General features: G+C 35.1%; 3 protein-coding genes and 1 long non-coding RNA gene across 4 annotated transcripts in view; 1 reads left to right on the top strand and 3 right to left on the bottom strand.

Moving 5' to 3' along the window:
* Window positions 1–3,575: 3,575 nt before the first annotated feature.
* Window positions 3,576–5,203, bottom strand: LOC110910279 (putative exosome complex exonuclease RRP42). The gene is made up of 3 exons (XM_035984242.1): window positions 5,109–5,203; window positions 4,519–4,651; window positions 3,576–4,039 (listed from the first exon to the last, which is right to left on the bottom strand). Exons 1-3 carry the CDS (start codon window positions 5,201–5,203, stop codon window positions 3,800–3,802), a joined length of 468 nt encoding a protein of 155 aa, XP_035840135.1. The 3' UTR covers window positions 3,576–3,799.
* Window positions 5,204–6,174: 971 nt separating this feature from the next.
* On the bottom strand, window positions 6,175–7,371 carry LOC118487345. Its single transcript, XR_004881455.1, has 3 exons — window positions 7,208–7,371; window positions 7,064–7,120; window positions 6,175–6,905 (listed from the first exon to the last, which is right to left on the bottom strand). It is a non-coding gene; the product is annotated as an uncharacterized LOC118487345 (long non-coding RNA).
* A 6,932-nt stretch (window positions 7,372–14,303) lies between these two features.
* LOC110910278 (chloroplast stem-loop binding protein of 41 kDa a, chloroplastic) lies at window positions 14,304–22,015 on the bottom strand. Its single transcript, XM_035984110.1, has 6 exons — window positions 21,532–22,015; window positions 20,462–20,583; window positions 18,962–19,064; window positions 17,142–17,280; window positions 16,337–16,614; window positions 14,304–14,601 (listed from the first exon to the last, which is right to left on the bottom strand). Exons 1-6 carry the CDS (start codon window positions 21,901–21,903, stop codon window positions 14,419–14,421), a joined length of 1,197 nt encoding a protein of 398 aa, XP_035840003.1. The 5' UTR covers window positions 21,904–22,015; the 3' UTR covers window positions 14,304–14,418.
* A 1,513-nt stretch (window positions 22,016–23,528) lies between these two features.
* The window catches only part of LOC110913188 (pentatricopeptide repeat-containing protein At1g15480, mitochondrial), a 28,397-nt gene continuing 25,274 nt past the window's right edge, over window positions 23,529–26,651 (top strand). Inside the window, exons 1-2 of the mRNA XM_035984241.1 lie at window positions 23,529–23,875; window positions 26,252–26,647. Of these exons, the coding sequence (XP_035840134.1) occupies window positions 23,579–23,875; window positions 26,252–26,647 (693 nt within the window). The 5' untranslated portion in view covers window positions 23,529–23,578. The remainder of the gene's footprint in view (window positions 23,876–26,251; window positions 26,648–26,651) is intronic.

Here is a 26,651-nt window from a genome sequence, read left to right as displayed (position 1 = left end):
AGGAATGGATTATGTATGTACATGTGTATATAATTAGGTGATCATGTAGTTGAATATGTCATATAATACGATCATGAAATGCGTATAATGTTAATACTATGCTCTACCATATTAAGATGGATACATGTTCATAAGTCGAAAGTGTGTAAGTAAGACAGTTGACTTTTTGAAAGTCAACAATGAATGAATAACATGGTTAGCCTTTCGGGCACAATTATAATAGTAGAGAAGTAATGTGTTATGTACTAGATGATCTACATGTCGTGTACGATGATAATTGAGTTGCGTGAATGTCGAACAAGGTGACTTTTAGTCTATGCCTTATGTATGTGGTATTTGGCTAACAAAAATGCAAGTAATGTATGAATGGAAGGAAATGAATGTTAGTATGAATGAGCATTTGTGCTAACCATAATGTGATTGTAATGACCTGAAAGGATAGGAATCCCAAATTGACATGGACTCAAGTATGGGAAGCTAACGGGTCAAGCGGAGGTGAGGAAGCAAGCATGAACACTAACGCTTAAGGTAAGTAATTTCCATAATTACTTCTTAGTTGTTTATGTAAAGAATATGTGCAACATAGATAGCATGATAATTGGGGTTAAATAGGAGTGAATTTGTATGATATCGATGAAGTATTAATTGGATCCTAGCTTTGATCCGAGAAAGGTATGCATGATTAAGAATCGTAGCTCGGTAGTAGGATTAATTACTTAGGCAAGGAAATCCTTTGTTGTTTAGGATGGGGCTAAGTTGACAAAAACGCCCTTGATGGGTATTTCGACCAAACGACCTTAAAAGTCGTTTGGAAACGGGCTATTTGATTAGAGTAACGTCTTGGTTAAGTATGAAAGTGAAGTATAGGGATTTGTATGCCATAGACCATTTAATGCGCAAATACCCATAATGGGTCAAAAATAAGCTTTTGAGTGAAAATGGGTTAAAAGGATGCAAGACGTCCGAGAATTTAATCTTTTATGATAGGTGCCAATGAAATTATTAAAGCTCATATGAGATTGAGGTCAAATAATCAGATTATGTTGTTAAATGCACGAACGGGTCAAATAGTTAGAAAATGGTAATATGTCAAATGCACGTAAGTTAAGAATTTCCTTAATCCGGAGGTAGGATTTTAAGTTAGTATGATAGAATGTGAATTTACAAGCATGTAGGAAGAAACGGGAGGTTAAACGGGTAAACGGTTCAAAAGTTATGCGCGTTTTAGTGCGTACGGACGACGAAACGGAACTGCAGAAAAACTGCAATTTCTAGAGGGCGTCGCCGACGGGTATGGGGGCGTCGCCGACGGGTTCCAGAAAGTGAATTTTTGTGCTGACGGGTTAATTACCTGCCTACGGGTTTTGGGCTACGGGTGAATGCAAGGCCCGTCGCCGACGGCTCTAGGGGCGTCGGCGACGGCCTCCCCAAGTCTCAAAAGCTAAATTCTTGTTATTTAAGTTGATTTATGTGTCGTAGGCTTCGGTTTGTTACTCGTGGACTACGACGGACTTTCCAAACATGATTTTTACGGTTCCTAAGATGTTTATGGGCTTTAAACCTAAGTCTAAGACCCTTTGTAAATATTGTAAGTAAAGATGTAGGAAGGTATGTACGTATGTGGTTGTGTGTGTATGTATGTGTAAAGACATGTATGAGTGTATGCACGTATGTAAGGTCGTAAGAAAGGTATGTATGTATGTAGAGTAGTATGTATGCATGTAAGATGGTACGTGTGCATGATTTAAATACGTAGAGTTTTAACGTTACTAATTATGCGTTTGAGGTTGGTATGTAATGCAGGAACGAGAATATCGGATTCTTACGAAATTTAAGCTCTACCTGAAATAAGAGGATGAGTAAGGATAGTTGGATGAACTAATGTTAAATTGTCGAACGTTATTCAATATTTAATTATATGAGATTAATGTTATATGATGTTGTCGTTGACTAATGACTAAGTTGTATGTGATGCCCATAGGTGCCACACGGACTTCTTCTGCTACTTAGAAAGTGAAGCGGACGTAGATCGAGTCAAGAGCAAGGATTGCGCGGATAGATCGGTCATATAATTGAAGTGTATAACGTCTAGTAATGTACATTTTAGTATAAATGTTGTGAATTCTTTTATAGAACGTTTAACATTTTTAGCATTTGGAACCTTAGCGAAAGTAATGTCGTTAATAAGGAAAGAAATTTTTAAAGCCCTTTTTCCGCTGCGTCATTTTTAAGGTAAAACGTGTTAGGGTGTAACACGTTTTATAAGGAGATGAGGATGATGGTGAATGTGTTTACTGTTAGTATGTTGATCAATGGGTACCGTCAGTTGGGGACGTTAGAGGATGCACAGCAAGTGTTTGATGAAATGCCCGATATGGGTTTTAGCCCGAATGTTTCTTCGTACAATACGTTAAAGCTCGGCTTGTTCGAGCTTTTAACCGAGCCGATAACGAGTAGCTCTCGAGTTTCTGAGCTTGTTTACACCCCTAACCGCCCCTCCATGTCAGTACTAGAGTGAGTGAGATAGTGAGAGAGAGATGGGTACCGTCCACCATAAAAATAGAACTATACCTTTTGGCAAAAACGGTTTGATATTTTATGGTTAGGAACTATTTATAAAAGAGTTATTGGATTTTAATGATCCTAAGTTTCACCTACTGGCCGAAAATAATCTCAACTTTAAAAATTCCTTCAAATGATCTCAACTTGTAAGAATTTGGCCCCCATTGATCCTTTTCTAACATAGGTGCAATTAAATCAATTAAGGAGTCTCTAGGTACACTTGAATCTATTGAGTAGACCAAATTCTCATATGTTTGAAAAGGATCAATGGGGGCCAAACTTTTACAAGTTGGGATCATTGGAGGGAATTTTTAATGTTTGGATTATTATTGACCAAAGGTGAAACTTAGGATTGTTAAAATCCAATAACCCTTTATAAAATTACAAAATCTATACAAAAGTGCTTGCAAGATACAATAAAACAGAGGAAGCGAAGGAACACGAACGTGGTATGTTCATGTGTTCGTTTAACTCTAACTGAAAATATATTTGAACAAACAAATTTTTTTTGTTTGTGTTTATTCATTAAGAAAATGAATCTTGTTCGATTATGTTTGTTCCTTAACATTCTAAATGAACGCAGTAAACTAAAGTAAACAGATGTAAATAAATGAATATACACGAAGAGAATGAATGTTTTCTTGTTGGTTGATAACTCAAAACTTGGATTTAAAATTGCAAGTAACAAAGAAATATAAACAAACTTGGATTTACTATAAATGAACATATTAATGTTCTTATTCGTTCGTTTGTTGATTACCCAAAGCTTGATTCTAACATTTGATTGGCATGATGCATTGCTGCAGGATGAACCAATTAGTATTACTAAAGTAAAAGTTAAAAGAAATTGTAGAGGAACACGTATGCAAACAAAACATAAAATGAACATTCACGATCGTAAATGAACAAAGGACTGTGTCCATTTTTGTTCGTTTAATTAAGTAAATAAAATTTTCCGTTATGTTAAATAAATGAACATAAACAAACTTCTCACTAAACGGTTCAAAAAAACATATGTTCGGTTCATTTACAGGCCTACATACCCGTCCAACCCACGTCAATGACTCTTAACTAAAAAGGGCACAAAAGATTGTCGGAAGCACCAGTCTAGTGTATAACATGATGCGACATCAAATGTCGGTTAAACCTCATCAAACTTTTGATTGTAAATGATACATGCTTGATATGAATAAGAACACTAACACAATATTATAAAACTCTTTACATCGATAGAAGGTCATGAATCTTCTTTCATAACCTCAGCTGCAGCAATCTCGGAATCCAATTTGTTCATCAACTGCTCACTTACATGTTTAGCCACCGATATCATATCAAGAACCACACTCGAGTCTAAACTCGCATCCCCACTTTTGGTCAACCCACATATCAATCCTTGCCGGTTGACTGACACCGAAACAGCAGAGCTCATTTGTGATTCTTCTTTTGAAGTTGCATCTACAATATAATGCCTTCCAACCTAAGAAAACAAAAAGAAAACCAATATAAATAAAAAAACAACAAATTATATACTATAATATAAACATGCTATTTTAGCCCATCAACCAACTTTGATATTAACCAACTTTAGCCCCTCAACTTTAATAATACTATAAATATGCTGTTTTGTCTCATCAACTAACTTTGGCCCCTCAACTTTGGTATTAACCAACTTTAGCCCCTCAACTTTGGTAATGACATGTTTAGCCCTTTAACTAAACAAACCCCTCAACTTTAATAAACAACTTTAGCTGCTCAACTTTAATAATAAACAACCCTAGCCCCTCAACTTTAGTAATGAAATATTTATCCCCTCAACTTTAATAATGACATGTTAGCCCCTTAACTAAAACATCAAACCTTAACTCTCGCGATTCGCTTATTTTAATCTACGTTTCAAACCCGTCGTGGAGCGTGGATGGTAAACCACTAAAGACTAAAGTTGGGAACTAATGTCACCTTAGTTAAAGTAACTATAACCGGGACTGTTGTCGTGTCAAATTGTAGAAACTCTTCATCACTCACGTCAACCTCTGGTTGTTCATCTGGTATGGCGGCTGATGCAACGTTGACTTTTGGAATACCAGTGTTGCTTTTCCCAAAAACTTACTAGTAGAATCTTCGAAAACTTTATCAATCAAGGATTGATTGACATTTTTTATTGGGAAATCCTTGTCTGAATATATTTTATCAGATCCAATCAACATGTAAAGCAAATTCACGCTTTCACAGTCTTGTGCAGAAGTGGACTTAACCAGAACTGTCTTAGCAGGTTTTGCGGGAGGATCACATAGAATATGATTCTCAAGAGGTATGTCCTCTTCTTTGGTCACCGCATCAGACTGTGCTGAGTTGGTATCCTCGGATTCATCATCTGAAGAATCAGCATCCTCAACAATGACTGGAGGATCCTGATTTTGTTCAGCTGTTGACACTTTCGCATCTCTAACAAGTCGTGGAAATCAGTTATTCGAGCGTTCTGGTAATTCCAACATTTTTAGAGTTTTACATGTAACTATGTGAATGACCCACTTTTATAATAAACTTACCATATGAAAACTGTTTGATTTGTACTGTGAAATTTCATACATGCCCCACTTTTACTTCCCAATAGACACTGTCTAAGGGCTGCAGATAGTTCCATTGACAGTTCTTCACCACCTCTCCCCTGTATAGATAAATAAAACAAGGGTCCTAATAAAGACACCCTGAAATCTTAATTTCACACCTTGTATACGGGTCGTATAACGTTAAATGGCGTGCATATAATAATCTGACATGACAAATATTGGGCCGTATAATGTTATAGCGCTCGTATATATGGAGAAAATATTACGTCGTATAACATTCTATATGGGTCGTATCTTCCAATACTAATAAATGAAAATCTTTTTTGGACACGTGTCATTTCCTGATGTATCCTCTTCTTATTTGATTTCTATAAATAATTTTAAACAAAAATTTAAATAAGGATAAACGTTTGTATTTATTATGATCATATTAAATAATAATAATAATCTTAAACAAAAAATTAGTTAACAATAAATATTTGTTTTCTATAAATAATTTTAAACAAAAATTTTGATAAGGAGATCAAAGTTCATTTAAAAAAAATAAACTTGACGATTGTATGTATTAACATATGACATTATATTTTATTCAATTCGTGCAATATACGTCTTTTAATTATTTATTATTATATAAAATTATATTTATGTAACCTGTGTAATACACAAGGTTCTAACCTAGTAACACTATACGGGCCGTATAATATTATATGAGGTTTGGGTCGTATAACACTACATGGGTCGTGTAACATTTTATACGGGTTGTATACTGTTATACGACCCGTATACATGGAGACAAATAAAACATTCTTTGACATTATTTTTTTTAACATAATCAGTTATACGACCCGTATAACTCTACAAGGGCCGTATACATGTAGGTGTATGAAAATAAGATTTTAGGGATGTGGGAATGGCGGAAGCCATAAAACAAACCCAATTTCGTAAAAAAAAGTAGAATATCAAATTGAAGGAAGAGAACCAGAATATCAAAGACAACCACTTTAATTAATAAAAATCTTGAAGAGTATAATTGAAGTTGAATTCTCAAACTGTGGTGCTGCAGTGGGACTGCAATCAACAAAGATAGAAACTGTCCCTTTATCAGGAGCTGAAGAACTCGGTCTTCCTAGCTCAGCCTACAATAAAAAATAATACCGATTAATGATACCCCTTTTCCCGGCTGATGACCCGTGTCCTGTATGTCGGAAGTGTTGTTTGGATTCTTTTGGGGAGCATGCAGTACATTGCAAAGAATTACCGGGCTTTAAGTATCGACATGATTTAGTTCGAGATGTGTTGTATGATGTCCTTAAGCGAGCTGGGATCTCGGCAAAAAAGGAAGCTCCGGTGAACTTCTTGACTGATCCATTAGAAGGGAGATCTACGCTATGGCCCGTTGACATTCTTGTTTTTGGATGGGAAGGAGGGAAACACGCGTGTGTCGATTTGACAGGTGTGTCCCCCCTCGTTGGGCTAAGGGACCACGGGTTTGTGACAGGACAGGCGATAACCAAGGCAGAGGCGGGCAAAGTAGCTAAACACGAAAAAGCTTGCATCGAGAATCAGCACGTGTTCATCCCATTCGCTTTCGATACATTTGGCGCTCTCGCCTCTGACGCGGTGCGGTTCTTAAAGCGAGTTCAACAGGTGGTAAGCAGTAACACCGCACATGTTAAGGGGCAGAATTTTGTGTTTAGCAGGGTAGGGTTTGCTATTCAGAAAGAGGTAGCGGCGCAGCTTGTTACTCGTCTACCTGCCATTTGATTTGTAATTCGCCTAACAATTTTTTTTTATAAAGTAAAAGAAAACAAACTTCATATCAAAATTACTTACACATAATCAAAAACAACATATAATAATAATAATAATAATAATAATAATAATAATAATAATAATAATAATAATAATAATAATAATAATAATAATATTATTACCTTGACACCAGCTATGATTTCAGTTTTACCCATCTTAACTCTTGCAGAACCATTCGCCTGCAATTAATTAATAATAATAATAATCAGAAAGCATTACATATAATAAATACTGAAAATTGAATACAACACGAAGGAAGTGTTTACTTTGTTCCTCAGTGGCGGTGCAGCAATTGTGGGATTATCAGTGTGTGGTCGGAAAGGGTGGAGCTTGGGTGGGAGTAGCCGGTGTTAAAGATTCACCGGAGGGTATGTTGATGATTTGGAGGTGGGTGATGGTCGGGAATGGTGGTGATTTGACTTATTATTAAATGTCGGGATAGTCTTTGTGATTTGCCCTTTTTAAGGAAAGAGTATTTTTTTTTTTTGTCATTTTACATCTTCTTAACTGAGAAAACTAACTGATGTTAGGCACAGGGACTATCCAGGAACCAAAATTGAAAAATTAGGGACTATAACTGTAATTTTAGAAAGTTATAGACTAAAGGTGAAAAAAGACAAAAAAACAGGGACTATCCGGGCATTTAACTCTATCTTTAAATAACCAAATTATTTATCATCAAAACCAAACTTTGTATTACTATATTATTTATTTTTATTTTCATTACTAAAAAAATATTATATCGTTTTATTACATAATTTGTAAACAAATTGTATATAACTTTCAATATTATTATATATATATAATTAGATTTATTACGATTTTTTTTAAATATAATTTATATTTTCTCACTTAAATGACTGCTTATTTACTTCTTAAATAACATGTTTAACCATTGTATCTTCTGTTTATTAATCATCTCCGCAATCACCATATCTATCGCGTACTGAGTGTACCCGTTAATTTTTTTAAACATTTTTTTAATTATTTGGTATATAAAATCATATTAATTCAACATGTGTACTACACGGGGGTTTTAACTATATAACTTTTTTTTATTATTTGGTAAACAAGATTATATTTATTCAACCCATGTAAAATACATGGTTTTAAAGATATAACTGTTTTTATTATTTGGTATATAGAATTACATTTATTCAACCCGTACAATAAAAAAGTTTTTAAATATACATTGTTTTATTATTTTGTATATAAAATTCATTTACTTAACCCGTGTAATACACGGGATTATAACCTAGTATATAAATATAGCAAACCACCGGAGAAGTTGACACATGACTAAGTATTAGAAAATATATTATTTATATATGTATTTAATTATCAAGAAAGAGTTTAGTGTCATGTCTTTATTAGAAAACACGCCTCATGTGTTGGATGTTCCCAAACAATATTAGAACTAACAAACACAATGGTGATCAACTAGAATGATTTGTTTCTCAATTGTGTAAAATCTATTTGTTTGTTTTCTAAAGTGTAGTGATTAGTAGTTTTTGTAAGACAACTTTTTAGGTGGTTGTGTGTTACACCCTCAAATTCCATATTCAGGGTTTTAGTGTAAGGCGTGTGACTGATCAGGATCCAGCTACTAATTATGTTAAATTAATTATTAAAGTTGTAAAATAATCACTAACAACACGATTAGTGATCAAGTTTAAAAGTCCAAAACATAGTTTAAGTTAACAGCGGCATCAAAGTTTAAAATCCCGACACAATCAAAAACTAGAAGTTCAAAGTATAACTAAAACGTAAAGTTCATTAACCCACGACATTCCAATTTCACACGAACGATCAATTAATATCAAACTTGATTAACTCTCAAAATTAATGACTTCATTACCTCTGATTATCATCCGAAACTTTTGTTTGCTTTACCTTCTTTCCTTGTAACATATCGATTCACACTTCATTATCCCTCAAAAGTCTTCAAATTCTTGAGTCTTGACCACAACGAACGTTGAAGGAGCACAACCACGAGCATCTCGTCATAATGGATGTGGAATATCATGTTTTATCGCAAGCCTGGCGTTCGTTTTATTGTTGGCTATGGGCTATGCTTCTTCATCCGTTCGATCGATAAACATTTCTACAACGATCCCAAAGTCGGTGTACTAAAAGAAATCAGCATTCTTGACCGAAACCTTATAGTTAATGCTTCCAAGTTTTTTAGGGGGAACATATCTATAATGTATCAGCTTGAGATATCGGACGACCCTTACATGGTAACACCAGTGAGGATATCAAGTGCTTGCCTCATTTATAATCCCTTGATGCATAGAAAGTTATAGGTGATTGGTTCTTATTTGCCAGAGAATTACATAGCAAATTTCAAAATTCCTCGTTTAGAGATAATACCATCCAAAAATCTATCTAAACGAGGAATTTTAAAATTTGCTATGTAATTCTCTGGCAAATAAGAACCAATCACCTTTAACTTTCTATGCATCAAGGGATTATAAATGAGGCAAGCATTTGATATCCTCACTGGTGTTACCATGTAAGGGTCGTCCGATATCTCAAGCTGATACATTACAGATATGTTTCCCCTAAAAAACTTGGAAGCGTTAACTATAAGGTCTCTGTCAAGAATGCTAATTTCTTTTAGTACACCGACTTTGGGATTGTTGTAGAAATGTTTATCAATCGAACGGATGAAGAAGTATAGCCCCATAGCCAACAATAAAACGAACGCCAGGCTTGCGATAAAACATGATATTCCACATCCATTATGACGAGATGCTCGTGGTCGTGCTCCTTCAATGTTCATTGTGGTTAGGAATCAAGAATTTGAAGACTTTTGAGGGGTAATGAAGTGTGAATCGATAGGTTACAAGGAAAGAAGGTAAGCGAACAAAAGTGTCGGATGATAATCGGAGGTAATGAAGTGATTAATTTTGAGAGTTTGATAATCGGATGATAATCAAGTTTGATGTTAATAGATCATTCATGTGATTTTCAACCACTGCAGGCCTCCGTCCATGCTGTACTTAACGACCTGCAAAGCATGCAATAGTGTGTCAACATAAAGTTGGCGAACCCACAAATTTTAGTTAAGCGTAAGTTCACAAGTAAATTGTTATAAGTATGACTTGGGTAGCTAACCCTCATCAAGGTAACTAAACTGTGCGTATCGAATGCTAATGTTATAGTTTTTGTGCCCTCATCAATGTCTATCCACATTGGTGAAATGAAAAGGTCAATAGTTCACGCCCGGCTCTCAGCACGGTGTGAGGTTTGTCAAACCTAATAGCGCTATCAACTAATACCCTGCCAAAAACAAGAAGTCATAAGAAAAGAAATCACAAGAAAAAAACGGATGAAGGGATGTCACAAGAAAAAAAACAGATGAAGAGAAAGCACTAGCGTCCGCTCATAACATAAATAAAGTGGACGCCTCAAGAAGAAACCACTTTGACAAGATGTTATATCGACAAATCGCAAAATCCGATTCAAGTTATTTGTTAGATAACAATATTATTTTTTCAGTTTTAATATAATTTTTTTATAACGCCTAATTTTTTTGGAATAGGGAATTCACGACACCGCAAAGATTTTTGGGATTGCATAAAAAAATCCTTTCATACGCAAATGCAAAGCGCGGAGGTGTATCGTGAAAATGATAGCCTCTCATCCAAGTGGGGTGACATAAATACACAAGTCACCGCTTTCAACGGTTTTTTCCATAAGGCGAAGAACTCGCTAAGGAGCGGTGAAACGGAGGCCGACTCCATCAAGAATGCCATAGTATCATACAGAGAAAACAAGAAGTACGAGTTCAAGTACATGCATTTTTGGGATGTATGTAGGTACGCTTCTAAATGGGTGTGAGTTCCTACTGCTAGTGAATCAACTTCATCCAAAAGGGCAAGAACACCCTCGTCCCAAGCTCAGCCCGATGCTCGTGATCAAGAGGTTGATCTAAATTTGGATGATTTTGATGGTTCTCCTCGCCCACCAGGTAGAGGCACGTCAAAAAAGCGGGTTCAAAGAGGGAGATCAGGTTCGGCATCGGGTTCGGCCCCTAGCTCGGCCTTGGGTAAAGGGTTGTACACCGACCAATTGGAAGAAATTGGGATGAAATCGACACATTCAATTTCATCCAACAACAAAAGATGGAGATGAGGAAAAATATCAAATATCTAAATAATGACTGTATAGTTATTTATAAATTCACATACTTAATCCACTTTGAAAAGTTTAAACTTACAATTTTACTGTATCAATTATCTAAATAATGACTCCAAATCAAAAGTCAAAACACCATTTGATCAACCTAGTTCACAATTTCTTCAAAACTTCATAGAAATTGCATCAGAGGTCAAAGTCAACACCATCTAGCTACAAAATTCACATAAAAAAGTTGCACAAGATTAACGGTTAAAAATAAAGTATCCAGGTGCACTACCAAATTGTTATCAAGTTAAAGTTGTTGTGTGTTAGTTTTAATTATTTTGTTTGTTTGCTGTTTGATATAAAAATGTGTGATTCCCCTGGTTCTAAAAGGCATGAGGCACACCACATCACGCAAAGTTGTTGGGGGATGAAGGAGTGGGTGGTGAGACCGACAAAAGCAAAACTACAAATGCAAGCAAATGTCGAAAGTAAAAAAACAATCTCTCATCAAAAGTTATATTCTTAAACCTCCTCTCAACCAAGCCCCCTGTTGCTAAAACTTTGAAAGAAATAAAAACAAAAAAGCTTCTTGTAGTTTAAGATTTATAATAGATAATAATTATTAATTTTCGGTTGGTGGTGGCAAGCTATTAAAAAAAACGAAAGTTATGTTATATAGATGTATACAACACAGCTTATCAACTTTTGACACCTAATGTATATTATATGGTGTGTATAACTATTCTATGAAATATAACAAACGTATTTATAATAATAATAATAATAATAATAATAATAATAATAATAATAATAATAATAATAATAATAATAATAATAATAATAATAAATACTATTTTTTTGTATCATTATTTTTTAAATAGGGGCATTGCCCATTTGGACACGTAACAGTGTGTAACACCCCACTACGTACCTCAAGTTGTCAACCTTCTTTAGGCAATATTAAAAACTATAGAATTTGAAGTGAAATGAAATCGGTCATGTTTGAAGAGGAATTCAAATTTGAAGAGGTTGCCATGAATTAATTAAGACAACAAACAGATTATGAAGACAGAAGAAATAAGATGAAAAGAAGCTCAGAAAGTTGATTGGAGGGATGAGTTTGGCCGGAAAAAGTTGCCGGAGATCTAAGTCTAACTAACTAGTGGCAGTTATAACATAACTTATGATGTGTTGCCTTGATACCATAAAGAAATGGAGAGGCACAAATCATTATCATTTTTCACTAAACTTGTAAATGAGCAATACATGTATATATAGAGGAGACTATACTAACTAACATAACCAACCACCTAACCTCCTCAACTCTATACATAGAAACTAACTGCACACACTAATACCTTCATTTGCTAAACAATAAACAAAGGGCTTCAGTTCTCAAAATCATGGATCCACACGAATATTATAAAACATCGTCTAAATCCAAAAAAAAAAAAAAAAATTAAGAAGCATATTAATCAAATTTCTATCAAGGATAAAATTCAGCAACGAAAACCCATTCTAAACTTCATGGAAAATTAAAGTTGATGATCAAACTTCAAGATGAATGTATTCATACCTTAGATGATGATGATGCCGATCATGCGGAAGAATTGAATTGAATTGAGGGTACACAAATGAAATGAAATGAAACCCAGATGATGATGACGACTTCAGTTTTAAGCAAGTTGGGGAATGAAGGTGGGACCAACAAAAGCAAAAGCAAATCTCAAAAGTAAAACGTTTGTACCGTTGTCTGCTGTTCTTTTTGTCTTTTCTGCATTGCATTCACACGCAATGTTTTAAAAACCAGTAAATACCGGCCTGTTATACCGGTATTACTGTTTTTGGATTTAAATCTGGTCCGAAACACTTCGGTAACTAGGAGAAACCACATCGACTTTGTACCGCCGGTAAAATCCGGTATACCGGTTGGAACCGTTATACCGGTACCGGCTCAGTTCTGTTTTTGGGTTAGGATTTTACTTTTTATCGGCTCATCTTCATGTTTACTCTCAACTTTAACCTAACGACTTTTAATATTTTATCTCCTTCGATCAAAATTCAAATCAATCCGTCATTCGTGACTTGTTCCAGACTTCCATAACTCCATTCGTTCCAGATTTACATCTATATCCAATTTTGGATTATTTTTTGAGTTGATGTAATTTATGGAATTATACATTTAACTAGTCAACCTGGTTGAACCGCCCGACACAACTGATTCAACTATTTTTGTGCGTAATCCGATATGATTAAAAAACCGGATTTTAAAACATTGTTCACACGAATCACTCACATCTTTTAATAAACTCAACATATTTCGTGTTTTTCGGCAAGTGCTGAATAGTCTGTTTCGTGACAATTCAATTTATTACAATTGCATGAACTGAACAGCTGTTTCGTGCCATTTAGTCTCCCTAATATTTTATTTCATCAACGGCACATGTATTTCGTGAACACAGTGACAAACATTTCATGTCCACTATGACATATTTCGGCCCAACTGTTCTTGTATTTCGGAAATGTGCGTCTCCGACGCACTACGTAACCCAGACCACCCCGTAGACAGCGTGGTTGTGCGTCGGAGTAGCATGCCGCGTCGCCGACGCAAGGTTTCCGCGTCCCCGATGCGGCATCAGAGATTTGTCCGTTTTTGTCGCTGAAAGGCACCCAAAGTGTATTCATAAAAAAAGTAAAAAATAAAAAACACGCTTAACTGTAGAGTTTTTCTCTAATCCACTGCCAATCTTCTATGTCTACAAGTACAACTAACAAGGGATTTACCTACGACTCTTAGAGATTGAAGATACATATCCGAGGCCGGACATGATCCCTTGGGACGAACCGGACTCCACTTGAACGGACATCTCAGATATGTCCGTTCCCTCCAAAACTCCGAGGACGAACCTCCATTCAAGTGCGTCTGGACGGATGACGTCATCTCAGTTAACCATTATAAATACCCCATCAAGTACAAGGCCAAGTACGATTTTTCGGAACCTTCGTCCTTATTTTCTCTCTCTACTTTCTCTCTCTACCAATACTTATCCTCACGCCGGAGGGTGGTCGCAGAGGGGCCCTCCCATCTCTGCGGCGAGCCTAACGGTTTTCTGTTTTGCAGGACCATTCTCCAGCTCATTTACAAGATCCAAACCCTCGATTACAGGCTCCGGCCTAAACTCGATTCTTTGGTTCTTCAGAGATAAAACATAATTGTAAATAATCAACTCGTAAGTAAATTGGTCGAAACTGACACATATATTACGCAATAAACAATTTGATTACATTTTCCAACCTTTTTCAAGACTTTGGAACATAAACTCAATAGACTTTCTGAATTGTGTTATCAGACAGCAACCGGAGCTTTTAAAGATTCTAATATCTTATCATCAATATCAAATTTTATGTCCTTCTTGTCTCTTCCGATCTTCACATACTCTTCGTATCTCTCTTTCAAATCCTCTGGTAGATTTGTGCTACTTTTCCATCCTAAAATGTCCTTTGCGGCTCTAGGTTCCGCATAGAAATGCTGCAAAAAGCCACCATAAACGGTTAATTACTATCTACATTTTATTGTCCTACTACTTGAGTTGTACGTTGTGCGAAAAACAAGGGTGTGACTGATAAATGTGGCAAGATAGACAGGTCGTGCTGGTTTAACGGGTCAAAACGGGTCGGGTTGAGCCATGTTGACTTGTAAACACTTTTTGTCAGTATAGTTTTTTAGAATAATTAAGACATTTAACTTTGAGTAAAACAATATTGCTAACCAAGATAGACAGGCTGGGCTGGTTTAACGGGTCAAAACGGGTCGGGTTGAGTCAGGTTGACTTGTAAACACTTTTTTGTCAGTATACTTTTTTATAATAACTAGAATTACGACCCGCCGCAATGCGGCGGGAATTCTTTAGTTATAACTAAGTCGATTTAGGACGCGTACGTTATGTTTAACCTGTCAAACGGGAAAAAATAGACGATGTAAAAACGTTCACCCACACACGCACGTTGCGTCGTGTTAACTCGCGTCAGAACGAAACGTAAAAACGTTAAACCAAAGATGCACGTTGCGATGTGTTAAGTCACAAAATTTCGAATGAACCATAAGCGAAAAAATTTGAAAAATCCCCAAAGCCAAGGTTACAACAACGGAACAACCATATGAATAACCATTTTTTCTTTGAAAACCCCCCAAAAGCCAAGATTACAACACATAAGTAAAAAAAATCAAAGTGGTTAAATCGTAAAAGATGGAAACTTTTGAATTAGAAGTGAAAAATCAAATTAATCAAAGGGGTTAAATTACCAAAGATTAAACTTTAAACTTAAATTGTTAAAGATTAAAACTCTAGGGTTAAAAAAGAAATAAAGATTAAAACTTTAAACTTAAAGTGTCAAGGATTAAAACTTCAAGGTTAAAAAGGAAAATTCCATTTTTTTTTGAAAAACTCCCAAAGCTAAAGTTACAACAACCTTAAGCACAAGTTAGTTGCTTATTTATAGGTTAATAATAATAATTAGAGTTAATTACTGTTTTCGTCCCTGTGGTTTGTCAAAATCACTATTTCAGTCCATTAGTTTAAAAATTGCGATTTCAGTCCCTGTGGTTTCACTTTCGTAACAATTTCAGTCCACCTCGTAACCATTTCAGTCCATGTACTTACAGAATAAATGGATTGAAATGGTTACGAAAGTGAAACCACATGGACTGAAATGGTTACGAAAGTGAATCCACAGGGACTGAAATCGCAATTTTTAAACTAATGGACTGAAATAGTGATTTTTGACAAATCACAGGGACGAAAACAGTAATTAACTCTAATAATTAATACATTAACTTTGACTAAAAAGTTTTGCTAACCAAAGCCCCTCATGCAAACCAAATTCTAATTTTTCTAAAAAATTTAATGTTTTCAATCATCACCAAATTAACCCCCCTTTCAAGCCGTTTGACCCGTTTGACCCGTTTGACTTATTAGCTACATTTTTGTTAGAGCTTTTGGAATTAAAGGTGTTCAAAAATTGTTTGAAACCAACAGTGTAAACCAACGTTATAATCGAAAATGTTTTAATACAAGCTAATATTTTTTATAAGAAAAAAAGTCAGTTTAAAACGCCAAAACCGAACCATTAGACCGGTAAAATCAGACTGTGAAGTTTCCAAAAACCGTAGTTAGTGGTTTGACCCGTTGATTATCTAAACGGGTCAAAACAGCTGCCTCTAATGAGACTGTAAATTCTAGGCACATTCATAATACTACTGATACCATATTGCGAAACGGAAAAGCTTTCTTTGCATCACTGCCGATGGATTTTGGATCATAGTGCACAATCTCAACGGGTAAGCCTGCTGCTTTAGCACATAACTTAGCCATTCCGTCTAGGGTCACTGCCCGATCACTAACACAGTTGAAGATCTTCCCACTTGCAGCACTCGGGTTCTCAACTGCTTTTGTTAGCATAGACGATAGATCTCTGACGTGTGAGATGTTGGTTAGTTGCATACCCGACCCTGGGATTGGAACGGGCCTTCCCCTCACAATACCTGTTTTAGAATCGGTTTAGTTCGCGAATGCATATAAATATATTCATGCCAAAAGTTATAAGACTTTTCTAGGGGTGTTCAGAATTCGATTCGGATTTGAAAATTTTGATTTTTTTTTTTGGGTGGGTGAAGGGGGGGGGGGGGGGGAGGGGGGGAGGTTTTTGGGTGGTGGTGGGTGTTTAGGTTTTTTTTTTTTTTTTTTTTGTAGTGGGTTTTTTGGAGCCTTTGTACACTTCTTATTTTAAGGAGCCTTTGTATTTGATCCTAATCCGCATAAACTAATCTATAAATTTAATACAAGTCCTAAAATAGCCCATTACCAAGCCCAAATAGCTCATAACCCCCCCCCCCCCCCCCAACCAAAAAAAAAAAAAAAAACCTTTACTTTTGATTTTTTGGACTCGTGAGACCGGTTCCGATTATAGCTATTTTCTTATTTGACTTGACCCGTTTGAGATAAAATGTAGCCAGAATTAACAAAGTAACCCCTAAATTGATCCGTCAATAAGTCAATGGGTAAGACTTACGATCAAAGAACCACTCCTCGCAATCTTTGTTGTTGCCTGAGCCAATCATGTATTGTGGGCGAAAAGTTGCCCAATTTCCGAAAATTTCGGAGATGTATTTTTCAACTCCAGCATGACCGGCATCAGCTTTGACAGTATCCTGAGATTATTTTGAAAAGGTTACTAAAATAATAATAATAATAATAATAATAATAATAATAATATAATAATAATAATAATAATAATAATAATAATAATAATAATAATAATAATAATAATAATAATAATAATAATAATAATAATAATAATAATAATAATAATAATAATAATAATAATAATAATAATAATAATAATAATAATAATAATAATAATAATAATAATAATAATAATAATAATAATAATAATAATAATAATAATAATAATAATAATAATAATAATAATAATAATAATAATAATAATAATAATAATAATAATAATAATAATAATAATAATAATAATAATAATAATAATAATAATAATAATAATAATAATAATAATAATAATAATAATAATAATAATAATAATAATAATAATAATAATAATAATAATAATAATAATAATAATAATAATAATAATAATAATAATAATAATAATAATAATAATAATAATAATAATAATAATAATAATAATAATAATAATAATAATAATAATAATAATAATAATAATAATAATAATAATAATAATAATAATAATAATAATAATAATAATAATAATAATAATAATAATAATAATAATAATAATAATAATAATAATAATAATAATAATAATAATAATAATAATAATAATAATAATAATAATAATAATAATAATAATAATAATAATAATAATAATAATAATAATAATAATAATAATAATAATAATAATAATAATAATAATAATAATAATAATAATAATAATAATAATAATAATAATAATAATAATAATAATAATAATAATAATAATAATAATAATAATAATAATAATAATAATAATAATAATAATAATAATAATAATAATAATAACAACACCACATGTGATTAACATTTTAGACCATTATACCAAATGCGTAGAAGTGTCCCCCCCCCCCCCCACTATGCGTTTCTCACAACATACGACCCATTTTGTTGTTTTGGCCTTGTAACTACAAACGGGTCAAAAGTTATGCCCGTTTTAAGTCAGACCCTTTTTTAGCCCACTTTCTTTTATCCGCTTGCTCCAAATACGAGTGTCAATTCTTGTATCAACAACGTATCATCTAATTACCATTGACCACCTATAGTTTCTTTTTGCTATATATTGGCGGCTAATTGTAGCTTTCATTTGCTATTTTTGTATAAACTCCGGTTTCTTTTTTTAGTTTCATTCGTTTAAGCATATCATATTATACGAAAATGACGTGAAACCTTGGTTTTAAAAAGCGAGAGGCGCACAAAAGCGACGAGGTCTAAAACCAAGGCGCGAAGCGCAAAGCGCGAAAGCAGTGGGCTTTTCGTACCCGAGGCGCAAAGTGATTATATAACTTTTATATATATCTCATAGTTTTTTTAGCATCCCTTATCCAAACTATAACTATAACTAAGGTTTAGATATGATTTTACATACAAGTACAAGCCAAAAAACCTATTGTACAAAAATGCGCTTTTTTGGGCCAGTAAACACCCCCCCCCCCCAAAAAAAAATGCGCTTTTTTGGGGCTTAATGTAAAAAGCGCGCCTCAGGCTACCTGAGGCGCCCAGGCTTGCGCCTTGATGCGCCACGCGCCTAGGCGCACCTCAGGCGCGCTTTTTAAAACCCAGCGGGAAACAGAATGATTAAAAGGTTACCCCTTCAACATGAGGTGGCTCTTCAGTTGTCTTATACATTCCAGCACTGCTGATGAATAAAAACTGTTCTGCACCTGAACTCTTTGCCCAATCTGCTACTGGCCTGCAATTATCAATATTTTATTTTATAACCGGTAACTGACAGTTTTAATAATTTATTTAAAAAAAATAGGATGATTTGGGTTTTTTTTTTTTTACCTTTAACAAGGCGAATCGATCAAATTTTGGGTAAAAATGAAACGGGTCAAATGGGTCGAATCTTATCCAAGGTGTATTTGAATGCTTACAATTTTATAAATCTCTTTCAGTTTAAAAAGAATTTATATGAAGTCCTTTATCGAGTCCAGGCTGGCTCTAGAAAAAGCTCGAAACGAGTCGAGCCTTATCGAGCTTGAGCCTAAAATAAAGCTCGTTTATTTATTGAGCCCGAGCTCAGCATGTGAAGCTCGTCAGGCTCGTCGAGCCTTATCAAGCCTTAGTGTAGTATTGGTTTTTGTTAATATTTAATAACATTTACCCCTTATTTAAAGTTGTCTAGTAAACGAGGCGAGTCGAACTTATTTAAACTTGTTTACGAGCCGAGCCCGAACCTAAAAATAAGCTTGTTTAGTAAACGAGCCCGAACTTCACTTATTGAGCCCACGGGCCTAAGCGCGTATATTATTTATATTATTTTTATTTAACATATTAATTAATAGATTATAAACGAGCCAAGCTCGAGCTTGAGAAACTACCATCGAGCCGAGCTCGAGCTCAAGCCTGGTCGAGCTCGGGCGCTCGGCTCGGTTCGTTTGCACCCCAATATGCCTATTACCACTCGTTTTCCCATCTCCACAATAAATTATAAACGAGCCAAGCCCGAGCCGAGCTCGAGCTTGAGAAACTACCATCGAGCCGAGCTCGAGCTCTCATGAGGTAATCGAGCTCGAGCTCAAGCCTGATTGAGCTCGGGGTCGGCTCGGTTCGTTTGCACCCCTATTTTCTACAACGCTGTTTTTAATGAATTTTGTAACAGCTAGGCAAATCCCACATGAGAGCAGTGGCGAAGCTTGACCATGAAAACGGGAGGGGGGGGGGGTCGAAAACGTATATACCCAAAAATTTCTATAGAACCGGGGGGTTGAAAACGTATATACCCAAAAATTTCTATACGAAAACTACATATATAACACTACTGAGCGAAAAGTTCGGGGGGTCGGGCGCCCCTCCCGGCCCCTCTTAAGCTACGCCCCTGCATGAGAGACACTAGGCTCATAAGGAATGCCGGATCTCATATACCAAGAACGCATTAAAACTCCACAATTAAGCGTGCTTGAGTTAGAGTAATTCGTGGATGGGTGATCCCACTCTGCCTTTACTGGCGCAACCAAAAACAAAGTCGTGAGCTCATTGTGAGCAACGCCGAAAGTATTGGCTGGCGTAAGCGTCGGATGCTATAAATTTGTTTGTGAATAATTAATAAATCATTTCATTTCCTATTGTGATATGATTAGAACTTACTTCACAGCATCCAAATCTTTGCCATTGTTATCAAGAACAACATTAAATGTTAGTCCTTCCAAAACTGTCCCAATTGCATTAACATCACCCCATACTGTCTTGCCACCACCTTCCACAATTTCCTGCAAAAAAATAAATAAATAAATAAATAAATAAATCATAATTATGATAAGATTATTAGTTAGTGGATAAAAACTAAAGAAACACAGATAATCATTCTTTCTACATCAACTGTTTCTTGGAAATTCATTAAAAATATCTCATTTTATGAGAAAAATGATCAAAATTCACAATTTTAAAAAAATCCAAAAAAATCACATTTTTTTGTAGAACTGACTAAAATCCACAACACATTATTTAAAATTCCCCAAAAAAATCACATTTTTGTAGAACTGATTGAAATTCACAACACCCTCAATTTTATAAAATTCCCTCAAAAGATCACATTTTTGTAATCATCATTGAAATTCACAACACCCTAAATTTTTTAAAAATTCCCAAAAAAAAAAAAAAATCACATTTTTGTAGAACTGACTGAAATTCACAACACCCACAACTTTCTAAACATTCCAACAACAAAAGATCTCATTTTTAAGCAAAACCTTAAAATATCCACAACACCCACAAACAAAAAAACAACCAAAACACAATTAACAGAAGATTAAATTAGTAGTTACTGAAATTCACAACACCCACATTTAAAAAAAAAATCCCAAAAAAAAAAAACACATTTTTGTAAAACTGATTGAAATTCATAACACCCTCAATTTTATAAAATTCCCAAAAAAAATCACATTTTTATGGCAAAACTTATAAAAACAAACATAAAATAATAAACACAAGATTGAATTAGTAGTTACTGAAATTCACAACACCCACATTTAAAAAAAAAATCCCCCCCCCCCCAAAAAAAAAAAAAAAAACATTTTTGTCAAACTGATTGAAATTCATAACACCCTCAATTTTATAAAATTCCCAAAAAAAAAACACATTTTTATGTCAAAACTTATAAAAACAAACATAACATAACAAACACAAGATTGATTAAATGAAATAGTATAATAATTTACTGAAAATCTTGAGAATGGAGGCTTCTTCATCTTATCAGAACCCTCATCACCAACAGTAAGAACAGTAACTTGATGACCAGAACTCAAAAGCTCTTTAGCAAAGTAGAATCCAATGACAGCATGACCACCACTGTTAGTGTTGACTATGAGCACTTTCTTCTTTTCTGCAGCACTAGCTTTGACTGCAAATGCAGAATAAGATGGTCTTTTTGAGGAGAGTGAGAGAGAGCGATGAGAGAGAGAGATGGAAGAAGAAGATATGGAAGAAGTGGATGAGAGAGAGAGGGAGGAGAGAGAGAGGGAGGGGAGAGAAGGGGGAGAGAGAGTGGTGAAGAGGAGAGAGGATGGAGAAGATGAAAGAAGAGTGGCCATTGAGGATAGTTTGTGTTGAGAACCAGAGGTATTTGATCATATGATATAGAAAGATTTAAAGATAATAAAAATGGTTTTATGGCTACCCAAATTTGGGATAACAAAACAAACCAACTCAGCTGAAAATTCCAAAATAGTTGTTAATAATTTCGGTTATGAAATTTAGTAAAGATATCTATTGACGAGTATGGTAATAGATGATACTTGACTTATTTATTCGAACCATACTTGTAACTAGGGATGAGTAACATGTATTATACCGATACCGACCGAATAAAATTGATACTGGTATGCGGTACCTGTACCGACACTGATATTTCTTTTATGGTTTTCATTTTTTAGTATCGGTATTAGTTTGTTTTTGTATTTTTTTTTCACTACCGGTATCGGATTTGACATGGTACGAGGTTGACCAACTGGTAAGAGACTTGAACCAGGCGTCTTAAAGGTGTGGAAATAAGCTCTTGTGTGAATATGTAGACCCCTTTATAAAACCATAGGAACAAAATCTAGTGGGTATTAAATAACATAAAGACGCAGAAGGAAATTACTTTATTTGAATTTGGTAGGTAGTTTAAATATATTGTCTAATGACTCAAAGAATAATAGGTTTTAAACCAAATAGACTCAAAGAAAAGGGTAAAATGGACATCTCAGCTAGTTAAGTTAACTAAGTTGGCTTCAAAGACGCAATGTGTAGCGCTTTTTATAAGTGTGGGACGTAGGCTTCCAAAATGTCGCTCCGAGGACTCAACGTTCAATTTTGTTTTCGTTTATTTCAGGAGTCCAAAAAGCCCAAACTTAACGTGTAATTTTGGGTGAGAAAAATTTAGTGAAATTAAATATGATAGTAACATATGATACTCACATGTGTGCAATTTTGTTACGCCCCGCTTGCGGTATTTACATATAATGTATATATGTGTGGGACCTCGATGGGCAAAAGTGAAAGTGCAATAATTTTAACGTTATTTTACTAATTTCGTGAAAATAATGTTAAAAGCGGGAAACGGTTAATCATACATCATGTTGTGACGTTGATAGCCAAAAGACAAGGGGGTACATGCACTAATTGGTTTGTCCCAATTGCTGAGTGTTATGTGCCGTATGTCCAAGGCTTGATTCAAAAATCGAGCTGGGGGTCTAACTGACAACAATCTCTCTATTTCTACAGGGTAGGGGTAAGGTTGTCTACATGCTACCCTCCTCAACTCTACCTTAACTTTGTTATTAGTCGGATTTACGGAGTATGATGACGGTAATAAGACCATCCGTAGAGGGGCAGTATTTGGGTGTTTTTTGCCTCAAAAACACCCCACCACCCCCGCACACCACCCCCGGGGGCTTTTTTTTGCCCAAAATGCTTTTGGCGTGCTTTTTTCCACGCCCAGCTTCATTTCTTTGGTCCAATCACCTTCATCTTCCTTTTGTAAAACCAATAAGATTTTTTGATGTTTTTTATTTAATTTTATTACAAACATACTGTCCCACAATGCCCACATCTCCAGTACACCCATTTTAAAAAACGCCTCATAATACTCCATTGCCGATTGGGCTGTCACATGACGCAAAACGTCCAGGAGTGGGGCATTATCACGGCACATTGTCTAATAGTAATTTTGTATTCATTTACCAGCTTTATTTCACGAGTCCAAAAGCCCAAACTCAATAATCTATGCTCCGTCTCGCTCGACGATCACTCGCCGCCGTTCGATACTTCTCGGCGGCAGCCATCACCGACGCTTCAAAACATCCACCACCATACCCACGTGGCACAACCACCGTCAGGAAACCCGGCGGCGGAGGAAGAGATACCTTAGGTCGGAGACTTCTAAGCCTGGTTTACACAAAACGGAGTGCTGTTATTGCTATAAAGATATGGAAGGAAGAAGGACACGTAGTTCGTAAGTATGAGCTTAATCGCATCGTTCGAGAGCTTCGGAAGCTTAAACGGTACAAACACGCACTTGAGGTACTTGATTTTTACCTTTTTATGCAGTTAATTGTGTGTGAATTTGCTTCTCTGTTTCTGTTTGAAGATATAGAAATGTGCTAATTGAAGAAAAATGCACAAAATATGAAATTTATGCATCTCTGTCCAACCCGACCCGCCAACCCGACACAAAAAAATAGGTTTGGGTCGACTAACACCACTCGTTTAAAAATGGATCAGGTTTGGGTTGACCCGTTAACCCGTTTAACTATTTAGAAAAAAAAAACTTTTATACATTTGTTTTTTCTTTTTCTATTTAAAATTAAAATGGTTAATTTTTGACACATTATATTATTTACTTGTCACTCATAGTTATCGTAACCCGCTTAAAACCCTGCAACTCGCTTATAAATCGTCAATTTGTTTTGACTCATTTAAAAATATGGGTTAAACTGGTCGGGTTCGGGTTGACCCAGATTTGTGCGTGGCGGCTGGCGGGTTGAAATCTTTGACCCGAATAATAATATGGGTTTGGGTTGAAGATTTCAACTCGTCAACCCGCAACCCGTCATATCTGATCTGATCACTTGAATTTAGAAATGATTACTATGATTCCTTGATTTTGTATGAATTATAATTAGGAGCATTATTTGAAGTTAGTTGCTAAGAAGCATCATGATCCTTGAAGGATGTGACAAGAAGGATACTGATAAGTAGGAGATACCGAAATATCATGAATCATGAAGAGTGTATGATGAATGATGATAAGTAGGCTGCAAACGAACCGAACGAACGTGTTTGTTTGTTAAGAAATATACGTGTTCACGAACTGTTCATGAATACTTACTGAACGAGATTTTATGTTTGTGTTCGTTTGTGTTTTTGTTAATTTTTTGGCAACAAATGAATACAAATGTTGATGAACGCAAATGAGCACAAACTAATGTTCATGAATACAAAAGGAAACAAACGAACGCAAACAAGCGTTCATGAACAAAATATATAATACATTGACACTTATTAAATATTTATTTGTTGGAATTTTGAAGTATTTAAATAAAATATCACCATCATCATCATACTCAATGAATCCCACCAATAGCAAAGCTAAGGTAGGGTCTAAGGAGGGAAGATGTAGACAACCTTACCTCTACCCCGTAGGAATAGAGAGACTGCTTCCAGTGAGACCCCCGGCTCGACATTTAAATAACTAAAAACACTAATGAACTATCAAATACAAACGGACACGTTACTGAATGTTCACGAACATAAATGAACGAACACGACCTCTGTTCATGTTCGTTCATTTAACTAAATGAACGAAATTTTTCTTGTTCGTGTTCGTTTGTTTAATAAACGAATGAACACAAACGAACTTCCCACCGAACAGTTCACGAACTGTTCGCTGAACGTTTGTTTCGTTGCAGCCCTAATGATAAGGTTTTCATAACATAGGTATATACAGATAGTAAACATAAGAGTATATGCTTTTTGCTCGCACAGGTGGAATAATGGGTGGGTTGGGCTACGGGTCAAAACATGCTCCAGTTTTAGGTGTCTAATGGGTTGAACTTGTGTCGGGCGGGGTTCTGATTGACCCTCGACCCTGTTTTTTCAACATTTCTTAACTAATGCGCACTGTAAAGAGTAAATTGCATTTTACGTCATTTAAGTTTGAGCAAAATTGCAGGCGTTGTCCTTTAACTAACAAAATTACACTAGATGTCCTTTATGTTACAGTTTCTCATCATGCGCTGTCCTTTTGCTCTAACCCAGTTTATTTTTTCCGTCAACTCTTAACACGTGCTACTCACATGAGGGTATAATGGTCATTTTCACTTAAAATATATCTCCCTCTTGAAGTTTCACGGATAATTTTTAGAGTTAATTACTGTTTTCGTCCCTGTGGTTTGTCAAAAATCACTATTTCAGTCCATTAGTTTAAAATTTGCGATTTCAGTCCCTATGGTTTCACTTTCGTAACCATTTCAGTCCACCTCGTAACCATTTCAGTCCCTGTACTAACAGAATAAATGGACTGAAATGGTTACGAAAGTGAAACCACAAGGACTGAAATCGCAATTTTTAAATTAATGGACTGAAATAGTGATTTTTGACAAACCACAGGGACGAAAACAGTAATTAACTCTAATTTTTATTTTTTTGTTTTAGTCTTTAAGTGAAAATGACCATTATGCCCTCATGTGAATAGCACGAGTTAAGAGTTAAAGGAAAAAATTAACTCGGTTAGAGCAAAAGGACATCGCATGATGAGAAACTGTAACATAAAGGACATCCAGTGTAATTTTGTTAGTTAAAGGACAACGCCTGCAATTTTGCTCAAACTTAAAGGACGTAAAGATGCAATTTACCCTAATGTAAACACAAACTAACAATCCTTTTATAATTTCGAAGGTTTGTGAATGGATGACATTACAACAAGATATTAAGCTACAAGAAGGAGATTACGCGGTCCATTTAGACCTAATCGCTAAAATTCGCGGTATAAACAGCGCAGAAAAATTCTTCGAAGATCTCCCAAGTAAAATGAAAGGGCAACCAACATGCACAGCTCTTTTACACGTTTACGTCCAACATAAAGATTCTTCAAAAGCCGAAGCGTTAACGGAAAAAATGTCCGAATGCGGTTTCCTAAAATGCCCTCTTCCGTTTAACCACATGATGTCACTATACATCTCAAACGGGCAATTCGATAGGGTTTTCGAAACTCTAAACGAGCTAAAGAAAAATACTTCACCGGATATAGTTACGTATAATCTGTGGTTAACCGCGTGTAACTCACAAGGTGACGTCA

The sequence above is a fragment of the Helianthus annuus genome, chromosome 15, assembly GCF_002127325.2.
Source record: "Helianthus annuus cultivar XRQ/B chromosome 15, HanXRQr2.0-SUNRISE, whole genome shotgun sequence".
Taxonomy (NCBI): Eukaryota; Viridiplantae; Streptophyta; class Magnoliopsida; order Asterales; family Asteraceae; genus Helianthus; species Helianthus annuus.
Note: the sequence above shows the minus strand (reverse complement) of the source record. Positions and strands in the feature narration are given on the sequence as shown.

Excerpts from the sequence above, each read along its gene's own strand:
- LOC110910279 (XM_035984242.1), bottom strand. The coding sequence starts at position 5,203 with ATGGAACTATCTGCAGCCCTTAGACAGTGTCTATTGGGAAGTAAAAGT. Across the intron at positions 4,652-5,108 it reads AATCAAACAGTTTTCATATG|CAACACTGGTATTCCAAAAG; the intron begins GTAAGTTTATTA and ends TTTTGGGAAAAG. Across the intron at positions 4,040-4,518 it reads TTATAGTTACTTTAACTAAG|GTTGGAAGGCATTATATTGT; the intron begins GTGACATTAGTT and ends TTGTTTTCTTAG.
- LOC110910278 (XM_035984110.1), bottom strand. The coding sequence starts at position 21,903 with ATGGCCACTCTTCTTTCATCTTCTCCATCCTCTCTCCTCTTCACCACT. Across the intron at positions 16,615-17,141 it reads CGAGGAGTGGTTCTTTGATC|GTATTGTGAGGGGAAGGCCC; the intron begins GTAAGTCTTACC and ends ATTCTAAAACAG. Across the intron at positions 14,602-16,336 it reads CTTTTCCGTTTCGCAATATG|CATTTCTATGCGGAACCTAG; the intron begins GTATCAGTAGTA and ends GGCTTTTTGCAG.